Source organism: Molothrus aeneus, chromosome 4 (assembly GCF_037042795.1).
Source record: "Molothrus aeneus isolate 106 chromosome 4, BPBGC_Maene_1.0, whole genome shotgun sequence".
Taxonomy (NCBI): Eukaryota; Metazoa; Chordata; class Aves; order Passeriformes; family Icteridae; genus Molothrus; species Molothrus aeneus.
Window position 1 is genome coordinate 6,804,794 of NC_089649.1, and position 19,289 is coordinate 6,824,082.

The following is a 19,289-nucleotide window of genomic DNA, read 5'->3' on the forward strand; positions in this document are numbered from 1 at the left end:
GGTGAGGTTCCACCTCAAAGGCAATTGGGACAATTTCAATGATGCCACATTGTCATGGTTTGACACTGGCACAAGGCCAGTACCCCCATGAAGATACCCTCTCCCTGGTAGCTGCTGCGAGATGTGACCAGGAATAAGCAAAGCAGGCTCCTACTTAGGAAAGAAAAGAAAACAGAACTTTATTAACTACTCTACAACTACAAATAAAAAGGAACACACAGGTAAAATGAAAACCTCACAAATGCATTTCCTCCTCCCCCCACCAAATTTCCAACACAATACATTTATTCCTCAAATCACCAACTCTCGGTCCAGCAGCACCTTTTAGACAATCAATCCTCAGTTCATCAAGAGGAGAGGAGTCCTTCTTGTACCATGGGCTTCCCCTGGAAACACAGTCGAAGCCTCGTGTGTTTCTGTGTCACTCGTGGCACTGCCCGGAGTACATCTGCTGTCGTGACTTCTTCCTTTCATGTCCAGCGCTCTCACCACTGAACACGGACCAGAGCTGTTTCTGGGGTTGTCTTTTAAGGATGCTGTGTCCCGATCCAAAAAAGGCACAGTCTCTCCTTTGGGACACCTGTCCCCACAATCTCTCCTTTGGGACACCTGTTCCCCCCATATTTTTTCACCCCCTGGGACCGAGGGGCACCAACACTGAACCCTCTTGGTTCTGTGGCCATTGCCTCCCCCTAGAATGCAGTCTCTGTGTCACAAGGAACATGGTTCTGTCCATGGCTGTACAAAAAGAGTCCAGCAAAAGCTACTCCATCATCTCTTCCTACTAGGATTCTTCTCTACTCTTCTACTATCTCTCGCTCGCCCAGACCTCTCTCACACTTGCACATTTTCTTCCTCATCTTCCACTCTATCTTCCAGGAGAGGTCAATGATCTGTAAAGTTCTCATTCTCCAAAAAGGGGTTAAAGGCTTCTACAAGTGGCCGGCTGAACCCCCCCCCCTTCTCCGTCCCAGCCGTGCTGCCGGCACAGGCCCATGTTTATCAAGCTTCAAGGTTACAGTCTCAGGCAGCGGCTCGCTCTCTCTCTCTCTCTCTCTCTGTGTCTCTCAGGGGGGGGCTGCCCGATGGCTCCCGGTCTCTCTCTCTCTCTCTCTTCCACCCTTCCACCCCAGGGGTCAGGCCTACCTCTCCCGGCCACATGGCTTTCCCCTCCCCCTGCCCAGCCAGCAGCTGGGCCGGGGGAGAGACCCGAACTCTTTCCCGCCGGAAACCCAAAAAGGACCCTCCCAGGGGAGAGCTCTGCTTTTAACCCTGTGTTCTCAGAGGCGTGTCCATGTCCCAATGGCCAGGTTAAATGCCAATATTAAAGCCTGAATATCCATTGGCCCAAAACACCGCATCCCAAAAAACACATTTCCTGTCAAACCACCACACACATTAACAAGCATCAGAAGAATTCAGGAACAGAAGAGTTCTAGAGAAGATGTGTCCCTGGTCAATGTATGAGCTCCCCATATGAAACCCTACACAGGCCTAAATAACACCTAAGCTGCTTTCTGGAAACCATTTCCTAAACATTTCTAAATCAAAAAATCCACGTTCATCAAACAATCATGTAGAGATAAGTACTGGTTTCTGCACTGCTTCTTTTTGGATTAGCTGAAAATATGATCTTCATTGCTGCAGCATAAAACAGCTAGATGCAATACTTCTGCATCCTGAGTTCAGACCATCAGAGAGCTCACTGCAGAGTGGAAATTCACATTTTAACACTGCTAGAGATATTTTAAATAACTCCAGCAAAAGAAACCTGAGGCAGCAACTGCTGATTTGCTTGCTCGGTAAGAAGTCTGGGACAGAGACAGCATGTGACATTTTCCATCAGCCAAAACACACAGCAAGTTTTCCATGGTAATGAAGCTCCTTGTGGTGCCTGACATTCCCTGACCCTGCCAGGGACAGAAGGGTAGAGGAGGCTCACTCCTAGACTCCTGCAAATTGTGGAGCTTTCAGGAGCAGGGTTGAACTTCCCTTTCCCTGGAATGATTCCCAAATCTCCCTCTCTCCGTGTGTGATCTTCTACAGCAAGTTCAGACTGCAATACAAACACCTCAGCCGAGCAGCTCGTGCTTTGCAGCATCCTAAACACGTCCCATAGCTGAAGATGGGAGGTTAACATTCTCAGCTACTCTCAGGAGCAGATCCTTCTCATCACACAAACCAGGAGATCAGTAATGGGCCTGCTCCAAAAGTCACTGAAATTAATACAAAGTCATACATTTAACATGGAAAAAGATGACTAAAGCAAGTTTTAACAGAGTTGATTATAACATCAGTAGCTACTCTGGAGATCTATCTATCCCATTTGAGAATAATTTACTAAAATTGAAATTCTGGGATGTAGACTTGCAGCTGAGATACTGCACCAATTTCTGATTTGTGTAAAAGCCCAGACCATCTAAGAAATGAGAAAAACAAAAGCATTTCTGAAAATTAAACAAAGATTCAGCCAAAAACATTTAAAAGCAAACAGTTTTCAATGTAAACAGTATTGGAGGAACAATCACTGGGAAGGTAGCCTACACACAGAAAAATTAAAGACTATATTGTTCAGGATTAGATTTATAGTACTATATTCACCTTGACAGCAAACACAGAATTCATCTAATTAAGATTTATTTCATCACGAATCAATGGACATCAGTTGACTTAATTTCTTGTGTCTAAGAGCCCTCCTCCTATGCCAGACGCACTTTTTATAGGCAAGATATCAAAGAAAGAAGAAAAAAAAAAAAACAAAGCCACCAAAACACACCAAGCTTCATGTGCTTGACTTCTTATACCTCAATCCTAAACACCACAGCTCTGATTTGAAGCTGGCTGCAGCGAGTAGCAGATTTTCTGTTGCCTTCACCAGTTTTCAGGCAGGCTTATTGAACTGAAAACAACTGTCACAGCAGAAGTGATGCAAATGAAGCAGTAGAAATGTAAGTTCATTTCATTTTCTTATATAAATAAACACAAACATTGGCTTCCATTGAAAGACCGTTTTCAGATCTCTTTGGTTTTAATGTAACAATGAAGAAAACATGATCCTGGCAGATAGACAGAAACCCAACCTGAAATATGTAACATTCAGCATTACATGGTGTATTATGTTCCATCCAACCCTGACCAACATTTCTTCATGGAATGTCAGAGTATTTGAAGGAGGACCAAATCTTTCCAGCGCTCCCTGTTTCAACATTTGCCAAAGTCATCACCAGAAGTATATGCCTGCCACAATCCAGTAGGAGTGAAATGAATTCCCCTTTCTTGGTTAAGGATAATGAAGAAAAGGAACTGAACATGCATAAATGAACTGATATCTTCCCTTCACAAAGGCACATCTGAGCCTCCAGAGCAAAAACGTCTGTGAACTTCTAACCTGAAGATTATTTCCTGCTTGCCTTTAAGCACTTGCTTCTCCAGCAAATACAGTTCAAAGCTGCTGTGCCAAGTTTACTAATACACACAAAGAAGTATTTAATCAAGCTGTAAGAACACAACTCTCAATTGATCACCAGCAACAAGCTGGTGATGAAATAATAAACATCCTTCACCAGCACGTTCAGAGAGCTAGGGGATAACACTGAGGTGTTTTCTTAACAAAAAGATAGAGAAAGCACAAAGCCATTTGGACATTTTCTTGGCTCTTTATTATCACTCTTAACTAAATGGCTACCACAGGCTTGTCTGAGGGGCTTTTTTTTCCTTTCACACCACTCATAAATAAAACATTTCAGCCTGTAGCTCCTTACAAAGATAACAGCAAGATCAAGGATGCTTCCCACCCATTGGAATCTTCCACTTCCCGGGAATCTGTTGAATGAGCAAGTATAAACCTTTGATTTCTTCACAACTATGCATGCTACAGACAGAGTAATGGCATTCTGCTACATTTAATTTAAATAGAAACTCTACCATCTTCAGTATTTTACTGAAGAAAATCACTGGGCTCAATAAATGTTCTAGGTGCCACGTTTTCCCTGAGACCAAACGAAAACAAGGCGTGCAATCCCATCTCAACGCGATGCCCCAGAGATGCCCACTCGCAGTGCTGGTCTCGGAGAAAAAGGAAAGGCTGGATCAAAACAGACCACATCACAGAGCACTGCTCTGCACAACTAGAAATGCATGTGGCAGGCTTCCTCACAGCAAAATATTCCATAAAATTGAAGCCTGGATCCCAGGCATCACATGCCAAGGAGAGAAATGTTGCAATAATGCCCATTTTTTTCCTTGACTTACAAAAAGCTTCTACTGCTTGAGACTTCTTTCTGAAGGTGTTCTCTCTGAAAACATTTTTTTTTTTGACTGCCATCGGACTGTGAAGGCAGGCTTTAGTGTGCCTCCCGCCAATAGCCTTCAAATTAATTATTTTTAATATCTTTGGTACAGCTGACTACACACAAACTTGGCCAGTTTCTGTGCGTGCTTCCCACAGGCTCTGGAATAACCATCTACTTGGGCTGTTCAAGTCTTACTTTCTGCATTCCTGGTCTCAATTTTCAACTTCAGACTACTCCCAGCATGATTTAAATTATATTATAAAGCTCACGTTCAGATCAACTTCAGTAAACATGAACAACTTGGTTTAAAACATTCAGGAAGTCATAAAATTTGGTATGCAGGAATCTTTTCAAGGTTCTCAAAACTAGGTTACAGTAAGATCTTATGAAATGATTTTAAAACAGCTCATAAAAACCTCATTTTCTGATTTGCTGTCAACGGGGTCACATTAGTGTCACCAATAAATAAATGTATTTGCCTTTTCTTTCCTGTCGTGCAGAAATAGATAAATCTAGTTAAGTATGAGCAATGAGGAATCTGGAAAATCATAAAGCTTTCCAATAAACCTAAAGGCCTTCTCACTGCTGTAATCCACCCACTGTCTTTTCTGAAAACCTTGCTCTAGCACAAGCATTTCACTGATTTAAAACAACCTGCAGAAACATCAGGAAGGGCCAAGTGAGCCAGGGCACACTAACATGGACTGTGCTCAGCAAACACCTGCAATAAAAGCACACTGTACTGCTCTGGGTCCAGCTGGGAACAAAGAGGATGAGAAGTGGCTCCTCTGAGTACATAACCCAAAAGGGAAAGGGGAACGAATGATCCACACCTCCTCTCTGGGAAAGGGCATTTGGGGCACACCCCTCGATTGAAATCGACAGAAGAAAGGGAGAAAAAAGAGCTTCACAGGCTGGAGCTAGCAATCACCTAGGGACGTTTCACCACTCACAATATTTACACTGAGCTTGGGTTAAAAGAGATGGGCTTTTAACATGCTCACATGTTTCTAGGGCATGGAATCTATCTGTAGCTCTGCTAGGGCTGCATCAATACTCTGCTCTCTTCATAAGCTGCTCAGGGATGTTAATGCCAGAGATTTTTCAAATAAACATGTATTTTGTGCTAAAAGCACTGAGAGTGCTTTAAGCCAGATGTCAAACATAAGGTTTTTTTGTACCATGCAGTAAACAGTCCTTCCACCTCTAACCACAGAAAGGTACAAAAGTAAGAAATGAGTCTTCTCCTCGGTGTAAAAGAGGAATAAATGTGCATTCAATAGAAACTGCTTGGCTGAGGAGAAAAAAAAAGTAAAAAAAGAAAAAAAAATTAAATTCTGCTCAAAGAACTGCAGCAGTAAATAAAGATTACAAAGACAGAACAGAGGCACTGGAAAGAAGGCATTTGTATCAGGTTGGAAATGTTGTTATTGCCAGTATTATTCAGTCAGTGTAATCTCCTCAACTGGCGAACTCATATTTTACTTCAGGCACACAGAGGAACAACAGGAGCTAGGATGGGTTATGTACCTAAATACAAGAACTAGTGCATCAACTGCTGTTCCTGCCTAATGCATATAAAAAATAAAAAGTTGCCCACAGCACCAGGCTTCTATTTTACTAAAGACCTCACACCTATTCATTGCATTAAAAACTGGTAAAATTTTAAAACTTTGCTCATGCAGTTTGATCCAAATCCCAACACAAGTGTCACACCTGGAAATGTTTCATATTACAGCAGAAAGAAGCCATAAGCTGGTACCTGTTGATTAGCATAAATCAGTATCTCTGTAACTTACAATCTGCTTCCCAATTCAAATTCATTTTTCTAATTATTTTCACATGTTTTAATGATTTTTCACAGTGTTATTATATTTGTATTTGGCTTGACTTGATGTTTTTTTCACACTTCATCGATTAGAAGGCATCATTTGTTTTTTCTTTAGCTTTAAAGCAGTCAATCCTCCTCCACCCAGGCAGCGTAATTTAAAAATACTAAATCTCACTACAGGATCTTTAAGCTACGACACAAAACAGAAAGGATTTGTCACAGTAAAACCTGATTGTGAGAACACTTGGTGCAAGGTGCAGTGAAGTCACTGTACTCACTTCCCACATGAGCCTGCAGTCTGTGCTCTCATCCAGTTCCTGCGGCATTCGCTTCTCCCCTGCAAAGGGGCCAAACTTTTCACCCTAAGGAAAAATTATATCAGAAGAAGAATCAGTAGGAGGAAAAAAGAAAAAGCCAAGCCAATCACCAAAATCCAGCAGAGGAGTAATTTTTAGCCTCAAACAGGAAAGGAGAGTTTTCCTTTATTGTCCTACTTTATTGCCAAGAAGGTGCACATGCTTGAGGGTTCAACTTGAAGCTCATTCCCATTCTTCTCACACTTTGAAGAACCTCATAAAACCATATCTACCTTCTGCGGGCTTATTTCTCCTCTGGGAAGCTGGATTTTTCTTTATTTTAAATAAGGCTGAAATTTACAAGTCAAATTTCTTATATTTCTTACAAAATTTTCAGGAAGCACCTTGCAACAGGCATCCAACTAAAACAAAGAACTTGGCACGCACCAAGTTTACATTAGATTTATTTGTGAGATTATTTGCAACGCTACTTTTTGAAGTGCCACAAATCAAAAGACTGCATAACTTAGGGCTTGATCATACAGAGAGGTTTGTTGAAAATTGTAAGGGAGTATGCACGTGCTTGTGAATTAATTTGAGCCTTCATAAACAAAATTAAAATGTTCTACCACCTGCTAGTCATAACACCCGCTGTGAAAGCATCCATTGATATGTTCCTCCAAAAGTATTTGGCATCAGGGGTTTTTTCCTGCACAGACGTCACAGGAGCAGCAGGGCAAAATAATTAAATAGGACTTTCACCTCCCATAGGCCCAAGTTCCCCCCACACACAGGGACAGGCCCTAAAACCTGCCATGCAGGAGGATGCTGTGCTCCTCCTGGCAGCATCCACATCCAAAAGCACTTATCCTTCCAAGCATTAGAGATTTTAAGCATATATATAGAAAAGCAACTTTGGTGTTTCTTTTAAAAGCAAAAGTATTTTGGTTTAAAAAAAAGTATTGCTCTTGTCCACTTATCCCTTCCTCCAGACACATTCCATATTCCCAGCAATAGCCTGCTACATGCTTTCCTTCTTGCTTAGTTTTTACAGATTGCCTACAGGTAAAGAGAAAAAAGTGGAATGGAAAACATCCAGGACTGTTCCTATTGGAAACAGGAAATCAATTTTTTTTAGAAAAACAAACAACTTGTATTTAAAATTAAACCTGAAGTGGTAATCAACAAAGGAAAAGGAAACTGACATTGCAGAACGAGGCAACAGACCTGAGGGACAAATTTTTAAATATGCACAAAGAACTCTTCACTACAAGGAACAGCAAAGCAGAAGGTAAAATCACAAGTACAGCAGAAGTCAGCAACTGGAGCCCAGAGCAAGAAAGGAGCCAGACAGGGGCAGTGGCAGTAAAAACTGGCACTCTGGGCCTTCATAGCCTTAGCTCTCATCCATTTCCATACCACCCTTCATCATTCTGCTGATAAATAGTGTCAGAGTTCCTCCCCTGCCAGTTTTTCAAATCCTGGGATTCAATACTCAGGCTGAAAGTTGCTCCTTCTCTTACCTCATGGGCAAGGAAGGTGGAAATAGGCAAATAGAGCTGTATGCGTACAGCACCCACGGGGCTAATGTCACACGCCATTCCCACCTCAGCGCTCCAAACCTGGAAATCCCTACTGCAATATTCAAATACTGAAGACCTTCTGGAAGCTCAGAACAAGGGCAAAAGCAACATGTCCACCTCTGAACACAGAGTAAACACAACATAAGCTGCAGGTGATGCGGATTGCTGAGCGCTTTTTATGGCTTCTCAAATTTGGGGGGTAACCAAAACCTGATGCCTTGGTCCATGGGGATTAGTGCAATTATTTGTTCAGCTTTTCAGACCATTTTCTTCATATATATGTACACATATACATACATTATTTCTGGTTAATAGGCATGTTGTTATATGCCAACATACATTAATCAAAAACACACTCAAGACTTCAACTTCCCCTCTGCTCAATCAAAGCCAGCACCCAACACAGTATGAAGGCAGAGAAATGATTCAGCATAGAAAAGCACATTTTTCCAGTGCTGAAAAAAGCTATTTTCAACAGTTGCTTTCAAAAAAGCAGCAGTGACTAATCTTCCAGTTGCAGCAAAACACTGAGAAATGCAATGGCTCTCTGACGATTACACCGAGAGCTTCATGAGGTGGGTGCCCTGCAGCCTGAGGCCAGCTCATGGAAAACAGAAGGTACACGGGAATCACAGCTTTGGTAAGGCAACAAAACAAAAAGTTTGCACCTTTTATGATTACAAACAAAATCTTGAAAGCCCCTCAGGCCTGAAGGTGCACAAGCAGATGGCAGGCAGCAGCAGTTCAGAACGTATTATTACCAAAACTTTGCTATTAGCAGAATTTTCAGAGGCCTCCAGAATACTTAGAGAGCTTGTACTGCAATTTCTGATTATGAATTCATCCAATTTGGTTTTTTTTTTTACTTTCAGTTCAGACAACTGCAATTGTGTGGCAGCAACAGAGAGAAAACAGTGCAGTATTTAATACTTAGCAACTTAGGTTTCACTTCACAATAAAGTGTCACATTCAACACCTCCTCCCAATCCCAAAACTCCACGGAATTAATTTAACACCTATAAGCTGCTGTTAATCACAGCCACAAAGTGTGGTACTTCTGCTTCATTACTAGACAGGGGAACAAGTTGAGAGCAATTCAGGTGTGAATTTTCTTTCCATGGAAAAGAGCAACGTGGAGTCTGGCTCCATGTACCAGTGTCCAGTGTACCACCTGTGTTATTTACACATCCACCCTTCTCCCAACAAAGAACACGGGACTTAGGCCCCCAAAAAACTTTAGGAGTATGTTTTAGCAAACCACAGAGCAACTCAAGACTTGGTTCCTCCGCCTGTTCCTCAGAGCAGGGCTTTGCACACCACAGCTCTCCGTGCTACCAGCACAGAGGACTCAGTGCCAAAGGACAGGTCTGTGACAGACACCGGCACCAGACAGTCCTAACACAACAAGATCCTACTGCAGCTGCCTTTGCCTTCTGCAGTCCACATGAAGTACACACCGCATTAGCAACACTTTTTCTAGGGGCTTGCACAGCTCTGACCCCACACACTTTGCCTGTATGAAGTTCCTAAGTAAGGTGGAATAATTCAAGCAGGAAAACGCTTTATATGCCCCAGCAAGCAGCTCTAATGGTTCAGCTGTCAACAGTGTAAAGGACAGAACCTCAGACCCCCAGCTCTGAATTGTGGATACTAATTCCCATGAGTTTCATTCTAATTCATTCTATTTCAGAGTCCAGAAATTAGCAAATGCTAATAGCGTACAACCTTCCCTGCTGTGTGAAGCCAAAAAGTTTTGAAATGAAACTTCAGAATCTCAGTAGAAAAGTTTTAAAGAATTAAACCAAACGAAATAAAATTGTTCCCTCACGGTCCCCTTAACACTCAGGGACACCTTAAAAATGTGAGACCTCCACCCCATCGAGTCTAAGTCCTGTTGATGAAACCAGTGAAAAATTAGGAAAAAAAATCAGAGCCAAAACGTGGACAAAGATGGAAGGCGAAACAGACAAAACACAGAAAAGTGTATACTAAAGAATGGTTCATAGCTTTGTTATGCCTTTATGTGTCCTAACAAGCCGCCCGGACAGTCTCAGCTGGAATTTCACATCATCAAGATACTTTCAATTATGAAGTGTGAAGAGGCATCACCTGGTTGGAGTACGAGACTGGGTTCAGCTGAATTACATCGTTCAGGGGCCCGGCTTTATTACGCCGAGAAAAGGAATTAAAGCACGGTCCGGCCGAGCGAGCCCGGAGAGCCGTGAGGGAGGAGGTGACGGGAGCCCGAGAACCCCGGGCGGCCTCCCTGCCCTCAGAGCCGGACCCTCAGGGAGGCGGTCCCGCCCGGGAGAGCTCTGCCCTCAAAACTGTGCCAGACGCACAAACCAAGTTTAAAAAAAAAAAAAAAAAAAAAAAAAAATAAATAAATCACAAAATGGGGAAAATAAAATTCCTCAGAGCTAAAACCCTCCGCCGGCCCCCGCGCCCCGTCCCGCCCGAGGCGGCAGCGCCCCGGGAGGCTCCTGGTACCGGGAGGGGGGAGCGGGCGGGCGGCGCCTCCCGTGAGCACAGGGAGCCCGGGCGGGCACAGCGCGGCTCAGGCGAACTTGGAGCGGGGCAGAGGGGCGGGAGAGCCGCCCAACTCCCCGGTGATACGTGGCAGCCGCTCCCCGCCGGGCCGGGCCGGGCCAGGCCGTTCCCCCGCCATCACCCACCTTCTTCACTCTGCGGGCCGTGTAGAGCCCCATCCCGTCCTGCACCCGGGACGACTTCAGGGCGAACCTATCCGGCACGTACATGCCCAGCATTTTTGCACCGAACACGGGGCCCGCCGCCTGCTACCGGGGAGAAGGAAGAGGCTTTTACGGGGGCACTTCCATCCCACCGGGAGCGGCGAGCGGGAGTCCGGGAGAGGGGGGCAGGAAGAGGGGCTGGATGCGGGGGCTCCCCCGGCTCCTGAGGGGAGGGGCCAGCGCGCGCCGCGGGGCGGGGCGGCTGCAGGGGGCGCGCGCGCCCGGCGGGGCAGCGGCGGCTCCGTGAGGGGACGGCGGGGCCGTGAGGGGATGGCGGGGTCCCGTGAGGGGATGGCGGGGTCCCGTGAGGGTTTGTTCCCAGCCCGGGTTTGTCCCACCTCTTTTTCCCTCTTCCACCAGTGCGTGAAGGCAGCTTCCCTTCTAAACCAAGTCATCCTTCCCTTTCGGCGGTTGGTTTTGGGGGAGCGCGGATCTAAAGGCAGAAATCGGGCATCCTTGCGAACGCGACGCTTTTTGTCTAAAAAAATAAACAGACATTCTGTATATTCTTACGACGTACCCAGCAAAGGCATGGTTTTTTGACTAAAAGTACACACAGTGTAGTCGAACAGGGAGGAAAACTTCGACTTCCACGGGTTGTTAGCATCACACCAGTTCTCTTTCACAAAACCGCAATATACATTATAAATACACATTATATATACGCACAATATACATTATAAGTACAGATTATATATATGCACCATACACATTGACCTTCTAGAAACTGAATAGCTTTCTTGGGGATTTTCAGTCACACCATACTCATTGCTGCTCTCTAAACTGAAGTGGTGTAGCTAGAATGGGAGTTTCTAGCTAGAAAATGGATTTGCGATCATATCTGATTAAGGAATTAAAAATAAGTACGAAGGCATGTGAGGCAAGCAGAAGGAAAAAGAGGGAAAGGAGGAAAAAACTATTTATAGACGTATTTTAAAATTGTGCTGCTAATGATAATAATTAAACCACTGGAGCGTAACAAGCTCTTTTCTCTCTACCTCTTTTTATGTTAACAGATGTATAAATAGTAGAAGTTAAATATTAAAAGCTCATACTTTTCCAGTAAAGTGTTAGAAAAGTTCTGTGTCAGCATCGTTTGGAAGGAATGAAACAAATATCCTGAATTTTAGTTACCAAATGCCAGGGAACAAATCATCATCAGAGTGCTTTGGATCAGTTGGATTCCTGCCCATCCACAGGTGGACATTAAGGTAAAAATTAAATTAAAAAAAAATCAGGTCTAGCTGAACATGAAACTCCCTTTGACTATTTTCGTTCCCTTATCTATTTGCACACAATGGCTTTCTGTGCTTAGCATCTGCAGTGTCATAGTTTAGCTATCATAAAGCCTTATAAGAAAAAAAAATCTTTACAAAGGTGATGTATATTTCCACCAACACACATGTATATACAGAGAAATTTATATAATACTGCATTATATTCAATATATGAGCAAATGCTCTGGTAAATTTCATGAGGCCCTTAATTTGACAAGAAAAAAGGAGGAAAGGCTCCAACAACATGGTTTAAAGAATAATTTTAGGCATGAAAATGCAGCAGACCCACAGATTTCACACCTTCACTGATAGCCTGGACGCTGGCTACTAATTTAGTAATAGAAATGCAGCATCTAAATCTGTATAAGTAAAAATTCTACCATCTCAAAAACAAATAAATTGAACTGAGAGGAAATAAGTTGCCTGTGGCAATTGCTTCAGTTTTACGACTAAGAGCAAAATTTAACTATTCTTTTAATTAACATCTACCTCTAAAGCTTCCCCATGCATAATCGAACACACTTAATATTTTTGGAGATCAGAACACTTCCTTGATTGGATGCCAGTCTTTCTTAATACATATCAAATTAAAATGCTGGCATCATTTTCCCTGTCTCTGACCTTTTCCAAAGGTCATGAATATTCTAAAATCATTTTACATTTTACAAAGACCTCAGTATTTTTCTCTTCAGAAGAGAAAAAAAAAATCTACTGGGGGGACCTTCATTTTGAGCCTTAAAAGATTTCTTCTATGGGAAGTTAAAGGTAATATTATAGTTTGGATGCATTTGTGCCTTGGTTTTAAGCTCTTTCAGTACACAAGAACAACTGTTTTACTTTGCAAATTTCAGCCATTATTACTCCAATATGGAATACCATTACCTGTGTCGTATTCTGTTTAAGCAAATTAGGAAAAACATGCTGTAGCACTGGATAAAACCGTCACCAGTCTTTCCCTTCACGATGTATTGGTGGTGTGACATCGATCACAAATTCACAACTGCCTGTCCACCTGCAGCAAAATACCCTTTTTTCCCATTTAATCAGCCATCGCCCTTACAGCTGTGACTCATTTGCAGTGCAGCACAAAGAAACTGAACATGTTGACTCTCTGTTTCTGTGTTACGCTAAATAGAAAGTCAAGGAGAAACCCAAGGGAATCCAGCAGCCTTTAGACTTGAAGTCTTACACTGTCAAAATTCATGTTCATAACTTCCTTGGAAAAGGAACGAGGTGTTTTCAGATGGAGGCTCTTATGGAGTCATGAAAGCTGCTGTGCCCCACATGAAATTCCATGGCAGGAGTCCACCTGTGGTGACAAACAAAATAATTGCAAGAGCTTTTGTCTGGAGTTATACTACTTGGTGTTGCAACACCATAGCAGAGGCACGGTATGTTAGGCCTCCACTCGAGGAACAGCTAATTAAGTGTCATACTTAATATGTCACCTTCTAACAAACAAAAGGATCTTAGACCAAAATACTCCTCAAGATGCCAGAAGTAAACATGCCAGCTCCTGAAGTGTCCAGCAGCTTAGAAGGAAAATGTGTTCTCCAACGCATTTTCCTTTTCACTGTTAATCCCTTGTTTAGATGGTGTAGCATCATCTCTAAGGCTTTTCAGGGACTTGACATTTCTGTCATCCCTCCCCTTGCTCTGCAGGCAGTTGGACTGAAATCTGAGGCTAATGGATTTCAGCCCTTTCAAGAGTTGCTAGCATGGAGCAGTATTAAAATATTAACTTTTGCAGCATCCCTAGCAATGCCAGAACTAGATTCTGGCAGCTGACACCCCTGAAGACAGGGCGTTATTCATGATAATGACTCCTCCTTCCCAGTTTGAACTGGTCCACAAAACATTTCTGCAACTTCCTTCCTGAATCTATGGATCTCCTCTCCAACCCCATGCACTCCCTCTTAACCTGGTATGATCAGGAGCAGCTCTTTTAAAGCAAATCTTTATCTTATCTGGATTGTGCCTCACGTGCAGGACATGTACAGCATTGTCAGACTGTTCCTTCTTAGCTCATGCGTACCTGCACGTTTCAGGTGTGCAGATAACACCTAGCTTTGACCAGGAATGCAAAGGTTTCAGGCAGGTATTGCCCTGGAATTTGCCAAGCCCCTTTCTCTGCCTAGGTACAAAGTCCTGAACTTCATTTGAGACTGTTGTTCTTTTTTCACAGTGACTTCTCAGACCTTCCACCCTGCAGTGCCTGGACCAGCACGGAAACAGGATTTGCCTGACTCATTTTGCACTGAAAGTTTTCAGGAGGGAAAGGTTCCAGCTCGCCTCATGGCAGACTCTGAGTGAAAGATGGGAACAGAAATAGCATAAAGAACTCTCAGGGTTGGGGTTTTTTTCCCTTTCCTCAAGTTGTACAGAGTTCCACTTAAAAAAAAAAAAAAACAAAACAAAACTACCTGAGCTTGGTAAGAGCTGTGTACACCCTCAGAGCCTGCCCTGCTTTGGGGACAGTGGCACTCTTGCCAGCAGTAACCACCAGGCACAGGGACTTTGAAGTACCTGGAACAAATTGTGTTGACATGGAGTCAACTTAAACCGTATGTCCAACTACCCACTCACAACTCAATCTCTTTCATGTGAAACAATCTACTTTCTGGAACAATTAAATGTGCCTGTTTAAAATATGACAAGTCCCACCTACTCAGTGTCTTGGGGTCTTTTCCAGCTCTAAGTGTTTGTTTTATCTGTGTTTTTTGGTGCTCTGAAAAGCTTAAGTTGTTCTTTCCCTAATGCACTTTGATTTGCTGACCAAAATTCCTTTCAGAGCTATTTTTAAGGCTTGCCTTTTTTTTTTTTTTTTGTGGTGGATTGTGTTTTTTTTTCCTACAGTGATTCTTTTGAAGCTTGTTAAATTCAACGAACAAATTATTTCCCTACCAAAATCTCTCTTCTAATCAATGCACTGTTGGCTTTTTGGGTTTTCTGTAAACTATTACAGAATCCTTGTGTTGTGATATTCAAGGTCATGAAAGCTGTACATTATAAGATGAGTTTTAAACTTGTCTCATTCTTCGCTTACATGCACAGAGTAGTTGCTGTCAAAATATCTCAGATATTTGAAGTCCAAGAAGTTGCTGCCAAAATTTCGGAATTAAAATTTTTCTCCTTCCCCTTTGAATATACTAAAATTCAGACATGCATTTGTACTTACACTCCCCAGCTGATGGCATCCACTTCAGTTGTTTGAGAGGTTTTGAAAGTAGGGTTAAAAAAAAGAGAAAAAACAGACAAAATTTTGAGTAGGTAGGAGCTTAAGATAGTAATTAAGGTTTCATAGTGATGGACCTAAAAGGAGCACAATATAATGGGACTGTGGTAGATTTTTTTTTTTTTTTTTTGCTATTTCCCATGAAAACTTCACATGAGTGATATAGGAAAGAAGTCTAAAAAGCAAGTAGAGAATGGTTAAAAATACTTACTTTAAAACATGTAGTATAATCCATCTCCATTAATTTCTTCAGAGACAGCAAGTGACAGAAACACTTTATGCAGTAGCACATGAACTGGGCCACATCCTTACACATCCCACAAGTGGCTTCCTCAGCTCAGGAATATCTTATTTCAGCTTGAGAGGGACTTCCCTAATTGATGTCACCCCCCCCCCCCCCCCCTATTTTTCCTGTCAGCCCCTTCAGGATCGACTCAGCCTTTCCTTCATTAATGGAAAGTGACTTCCCAGATGCAGCCTCTCCCTGGTGAGCTAGTTCCTTCAGCCCTAACCATTCCCATGCATGCCCTGGTGCATAAAGGTTCTACCTTCCCAATTCCCATTACAGCCTGCTCTGGAGCTGATCCTGTGCTCCTTCTGGGAGCAATCAGCCTTAAACTTGCCTGCTTCCTCTTCTGCTTGCTACCTCATCACGAGAGGGATCTTCATGGAACACGAGGTTCATCACCAAGCTAATTCCCACGCTGTGCTCTCCATTTTTATTTGCTGAAAAAACATGGAAATTAGGCTCCCTTTCAGTACCCGCTCTGTGCCAGTCATTTAACTCATCCTGTTTGGCAGTCCAACCATACAACAAGTTCCTTCTAAAACCTTGAAAGAGCTTGAATGCTGTGAAGTATTTTTCCACCATTCCTCAACAGGACATGAAGCTGGAACACCACATTGGGTTTTCCTATAGCAGGAAGACAGCTGACTACTATGAACTCACAGTGGTTTGCTGCTATTATTTTAGCAGATGGATGACAACTCTCATGACTGACCTCTGCCTTTCATGTCTGCCAGGTGCTGTTGGATATTCCTATTTTCACTTCTCCATGAATCTGCACTACATGGAGTATCATTAAGCTGCTTGACAGAATGTTTTTAAATCCTTGGAGAATGGCTACATACACACAGGAGGTATTTCTCAGAACTGCCAGCTATGGAAAACTCATTTTGCCATTCTGAGCACACATTTTCACAATCTGTGCTGTCCTTTGCCCAGAGACTTGTCTCAGGTCATCTTCCACATAATTTTTATGCACTTTGGCCTCACTGTCTTCTTCCCATTCTCAGAAGAGCAGCATTTGAGTCACTCTCTTTTCAACAGGGTGACTGTCCACTACCTTCTTATCTTTCAGTATTCAGCTATGCCTGACCCAGCTCGGGAAGATCTTATTTCAGCTTGAGAGGGACTTCCCTAAGGCTTAAATCCCCCAGCTCTCCACACTACAGATGTGCTCATTTCTTCCTGCAATGTGAGCTGGAGCAACTTAATTCCCCTGCTCAGGAAACCTGGTCCCAGAAGAGAACAGTTTGCTTTAAGGCCTACAAAAGCCCAAACCATTAGGGCTGGAGACAGTAGATTTGAAATGCAAGGGGAATTCCCACTGACACCAGGGATCTGGGATATTGTTCGTAATGCTTTTGGATTTAGAATTCTTTGCTGGTTTTAGTTATTTCTAGAACAGCTGAAATCAACACACCATGTAATTTGACATCCATGTCCTAAGAGGGAAGAGCACACACCAAAGTGAGAGCTACTGACTTAAGAATGGACAACAGCTATGCTGAACACACCTTAGTGCTTCCCTTGGTTCTCACTCTCCTGAAGTCACTTTCTCAGTTAACAACATTTTCCCCCAGAAAATACTTCCTTCCCAGTGCTGTAAGAAATTCCTCTGGAAGAATGGGAAATTCTTACTGCTTTAACACAGGCATAGAAGACAGACACTTAAATTCCTCTGTGGGTCTTTGCTCCACTCTATACAAATACATGTTCTGTTCTGAGAAAGAGAAATATTAATACAAATACATATTCTGTTCTGAATAGGAAAATTTTAAACAAATCCGGGAGTTTTCCACCTAGAGGCCTCAGCAGAACCAGTTTCAATAATACTTTCGGGCATGAGCTGCTTTATAAAGCTTAAGGGCTTGCATAATCAGGGGCACCACATGCATGTTTAGAATGAACTGAGCCTAACAAAATCCAACCAAAAAAAAAAAAAATTAAACCCACCAACAGTTGTCAGGAATTAAGTTCTCATCAAACTGTGCAGGATGAGTGTTTGAAAAAGACTTTTCTGTTGAATGCTTCCATTTAAAAACTCTCGTCCTCATTACATTGCATCTGACACCAGGGGTACTCAGCAGCTCTGTACCAAACATCAATATGTCAGACTAGACTCTAAAAAAAATATAAGAATCATCAAGCAGGATGACTCTGGCTCAAATGATTTTTGGATATTATTGCCAAGGTCTGCAAGGATCAACTTGTAAATTTATTTATGCAGTACTTAGAAAAACAAACAAGAAAGAAAAATGAAGAAAACCGATAGCTATTTCAAAGGTTGTGTTCTTACAAGTACTTCATAGTGAAATTGCTCAGTTTTGAAAGCAATAGGAGGATTAAAGGCAGGAATATGATTTTTCTTTACTCCCTTCATTATTACATTTTCAAAAGAAGACAAAAATTAGAAATGTGTCTTTGCTTACGAGCAACAATAGCACAATTCAAATAAGTTCCCTCTTTCAGACAGAGCCTTCTATTTAAACTTTACGGGTCTACTCACAGAGATGTCTGGAGACTCAAGTAATTGGGGAGAGGATCTCACATGTCCCCCTGTCAGTAGCTACCTAAGAGCAGCAGCTGATTCCAACCCTTGATACACCTGCACTTTGGGGCAGAAATTGATTTTGAGAGCAGATTCAAGTCACAGGGAGTTCTGTAAGTATCTGAAACTAGAGTAGGACCAAAGGAAGAATGTTTGTGTCTATATGCACAGAGCAATCATTAGATTAATAAGAGTGTCAGTGTACTCTGAAAATCAGGCTTTTTGAAGAACAGCAGCAGCTATAAAAGACATCTGTAAGACGCCTGCCACTTCCTTTCTGAAGTATTCACCCTTGGTTAACAAAACCCGCAGCTCCCCGGACCGAAGCTGCAGCTGGTTCTGCTTTCCCCCGTGCCGAGCCTGCCCGTCCCAATGCTTCCCCCGAGCTGCAGTGAGTGCTGCTCTCAGGCATTTCAGAGAGCACAATGGCACCCCCGGGCCGGGCTGCAGCCACTTGGGGTCGGAGATTGTTTGTGGGACGCCGTTCTTTTGTCACACAATGGGGTTTCTGTTCCTCCCTCGACTCCATTGTGTCCAATCACAGGGGATTGTTTTCAAGTTACCTTCTAAGTTATAGCCTGTCAGGCACCCTGAGGCATCTGGACACTGGGTGCACCATAAATTCCAAGTTCTTACTGCTCAGGATTGCCGTAAATGAGTTAGTCATCTTTTCTCAAAAGGCAGGAAGGGAACGGGCTGAAAGTACAGGGCAGCTGCATCTTATTTACAAGTGTGTCTTTCAAGAGGTACAAGACATTAACACGCCCTTTTGGAAATTAGGTGAAAGCCTACCCAAACTGTAATAAGTCATGACAGAAAGTCTGGAACAAGCCGTGTGTGCACTCCAGGAGCTGCCCCAGTTGGTCCCTGCACAACGGGTCTGTGCCCAGCCTGCAGCCCAGCACACTGCCCCGGTCTGTCACTGGGGTGAAAGGCACCAACCTGCACGGAGTCACAGGATACACCATGCACCTGATGCACGCCTGAGCCAGGTTATCCTTACAGCACCAGGGGAGCCCTGGCAGAGCTGGCACGGGAGGAAGCAGTGGCTGCAGAGCACTCAATGTGCAGTTCTTGGTAGGATCCTGCCTGTCTAACCAGTGAATTTTTGAACCCACCACCAACCTGGTCCTCTACACACACAAATCTATGCACACAAAGCCCCCAGCAGAAAACAGAAGCAGAGTC

General features: G+C 43.1%; 1 protein-coding gene across 3 annotated transcripts in view; it reads right to left on the bottom strand.

The window, feature by feature from the left end:
* PRDM5 (PR/SET domain 5) overlaps positions 1-10,770 on the bottom strand; it is a 59,452-nt gene extending 48,682 nt beyond the window's left edge. For all 3 annotated transcript variants that reach the window (XM_066548922.1, XM_066548921.1, XM_066548920.1), the window contains exons 1-2: positions 10,678-10,770; positions 6,402-6,485 (exon numbers count right to left, since the gene is read on the bottom strand). In XM_066548922.1, coding sequence (XP_066405019.1) covers positions 6,402-6,485; positions 10,678-10,770 — 177 coding nt within the window. The remainder of the gene's footprint in view (positions 1-6,401; positions 6,486-10,677) is intronic.
* Between the last annotated feature and the right edge of the window lie 8,519 nt (positions 10,771-19,289).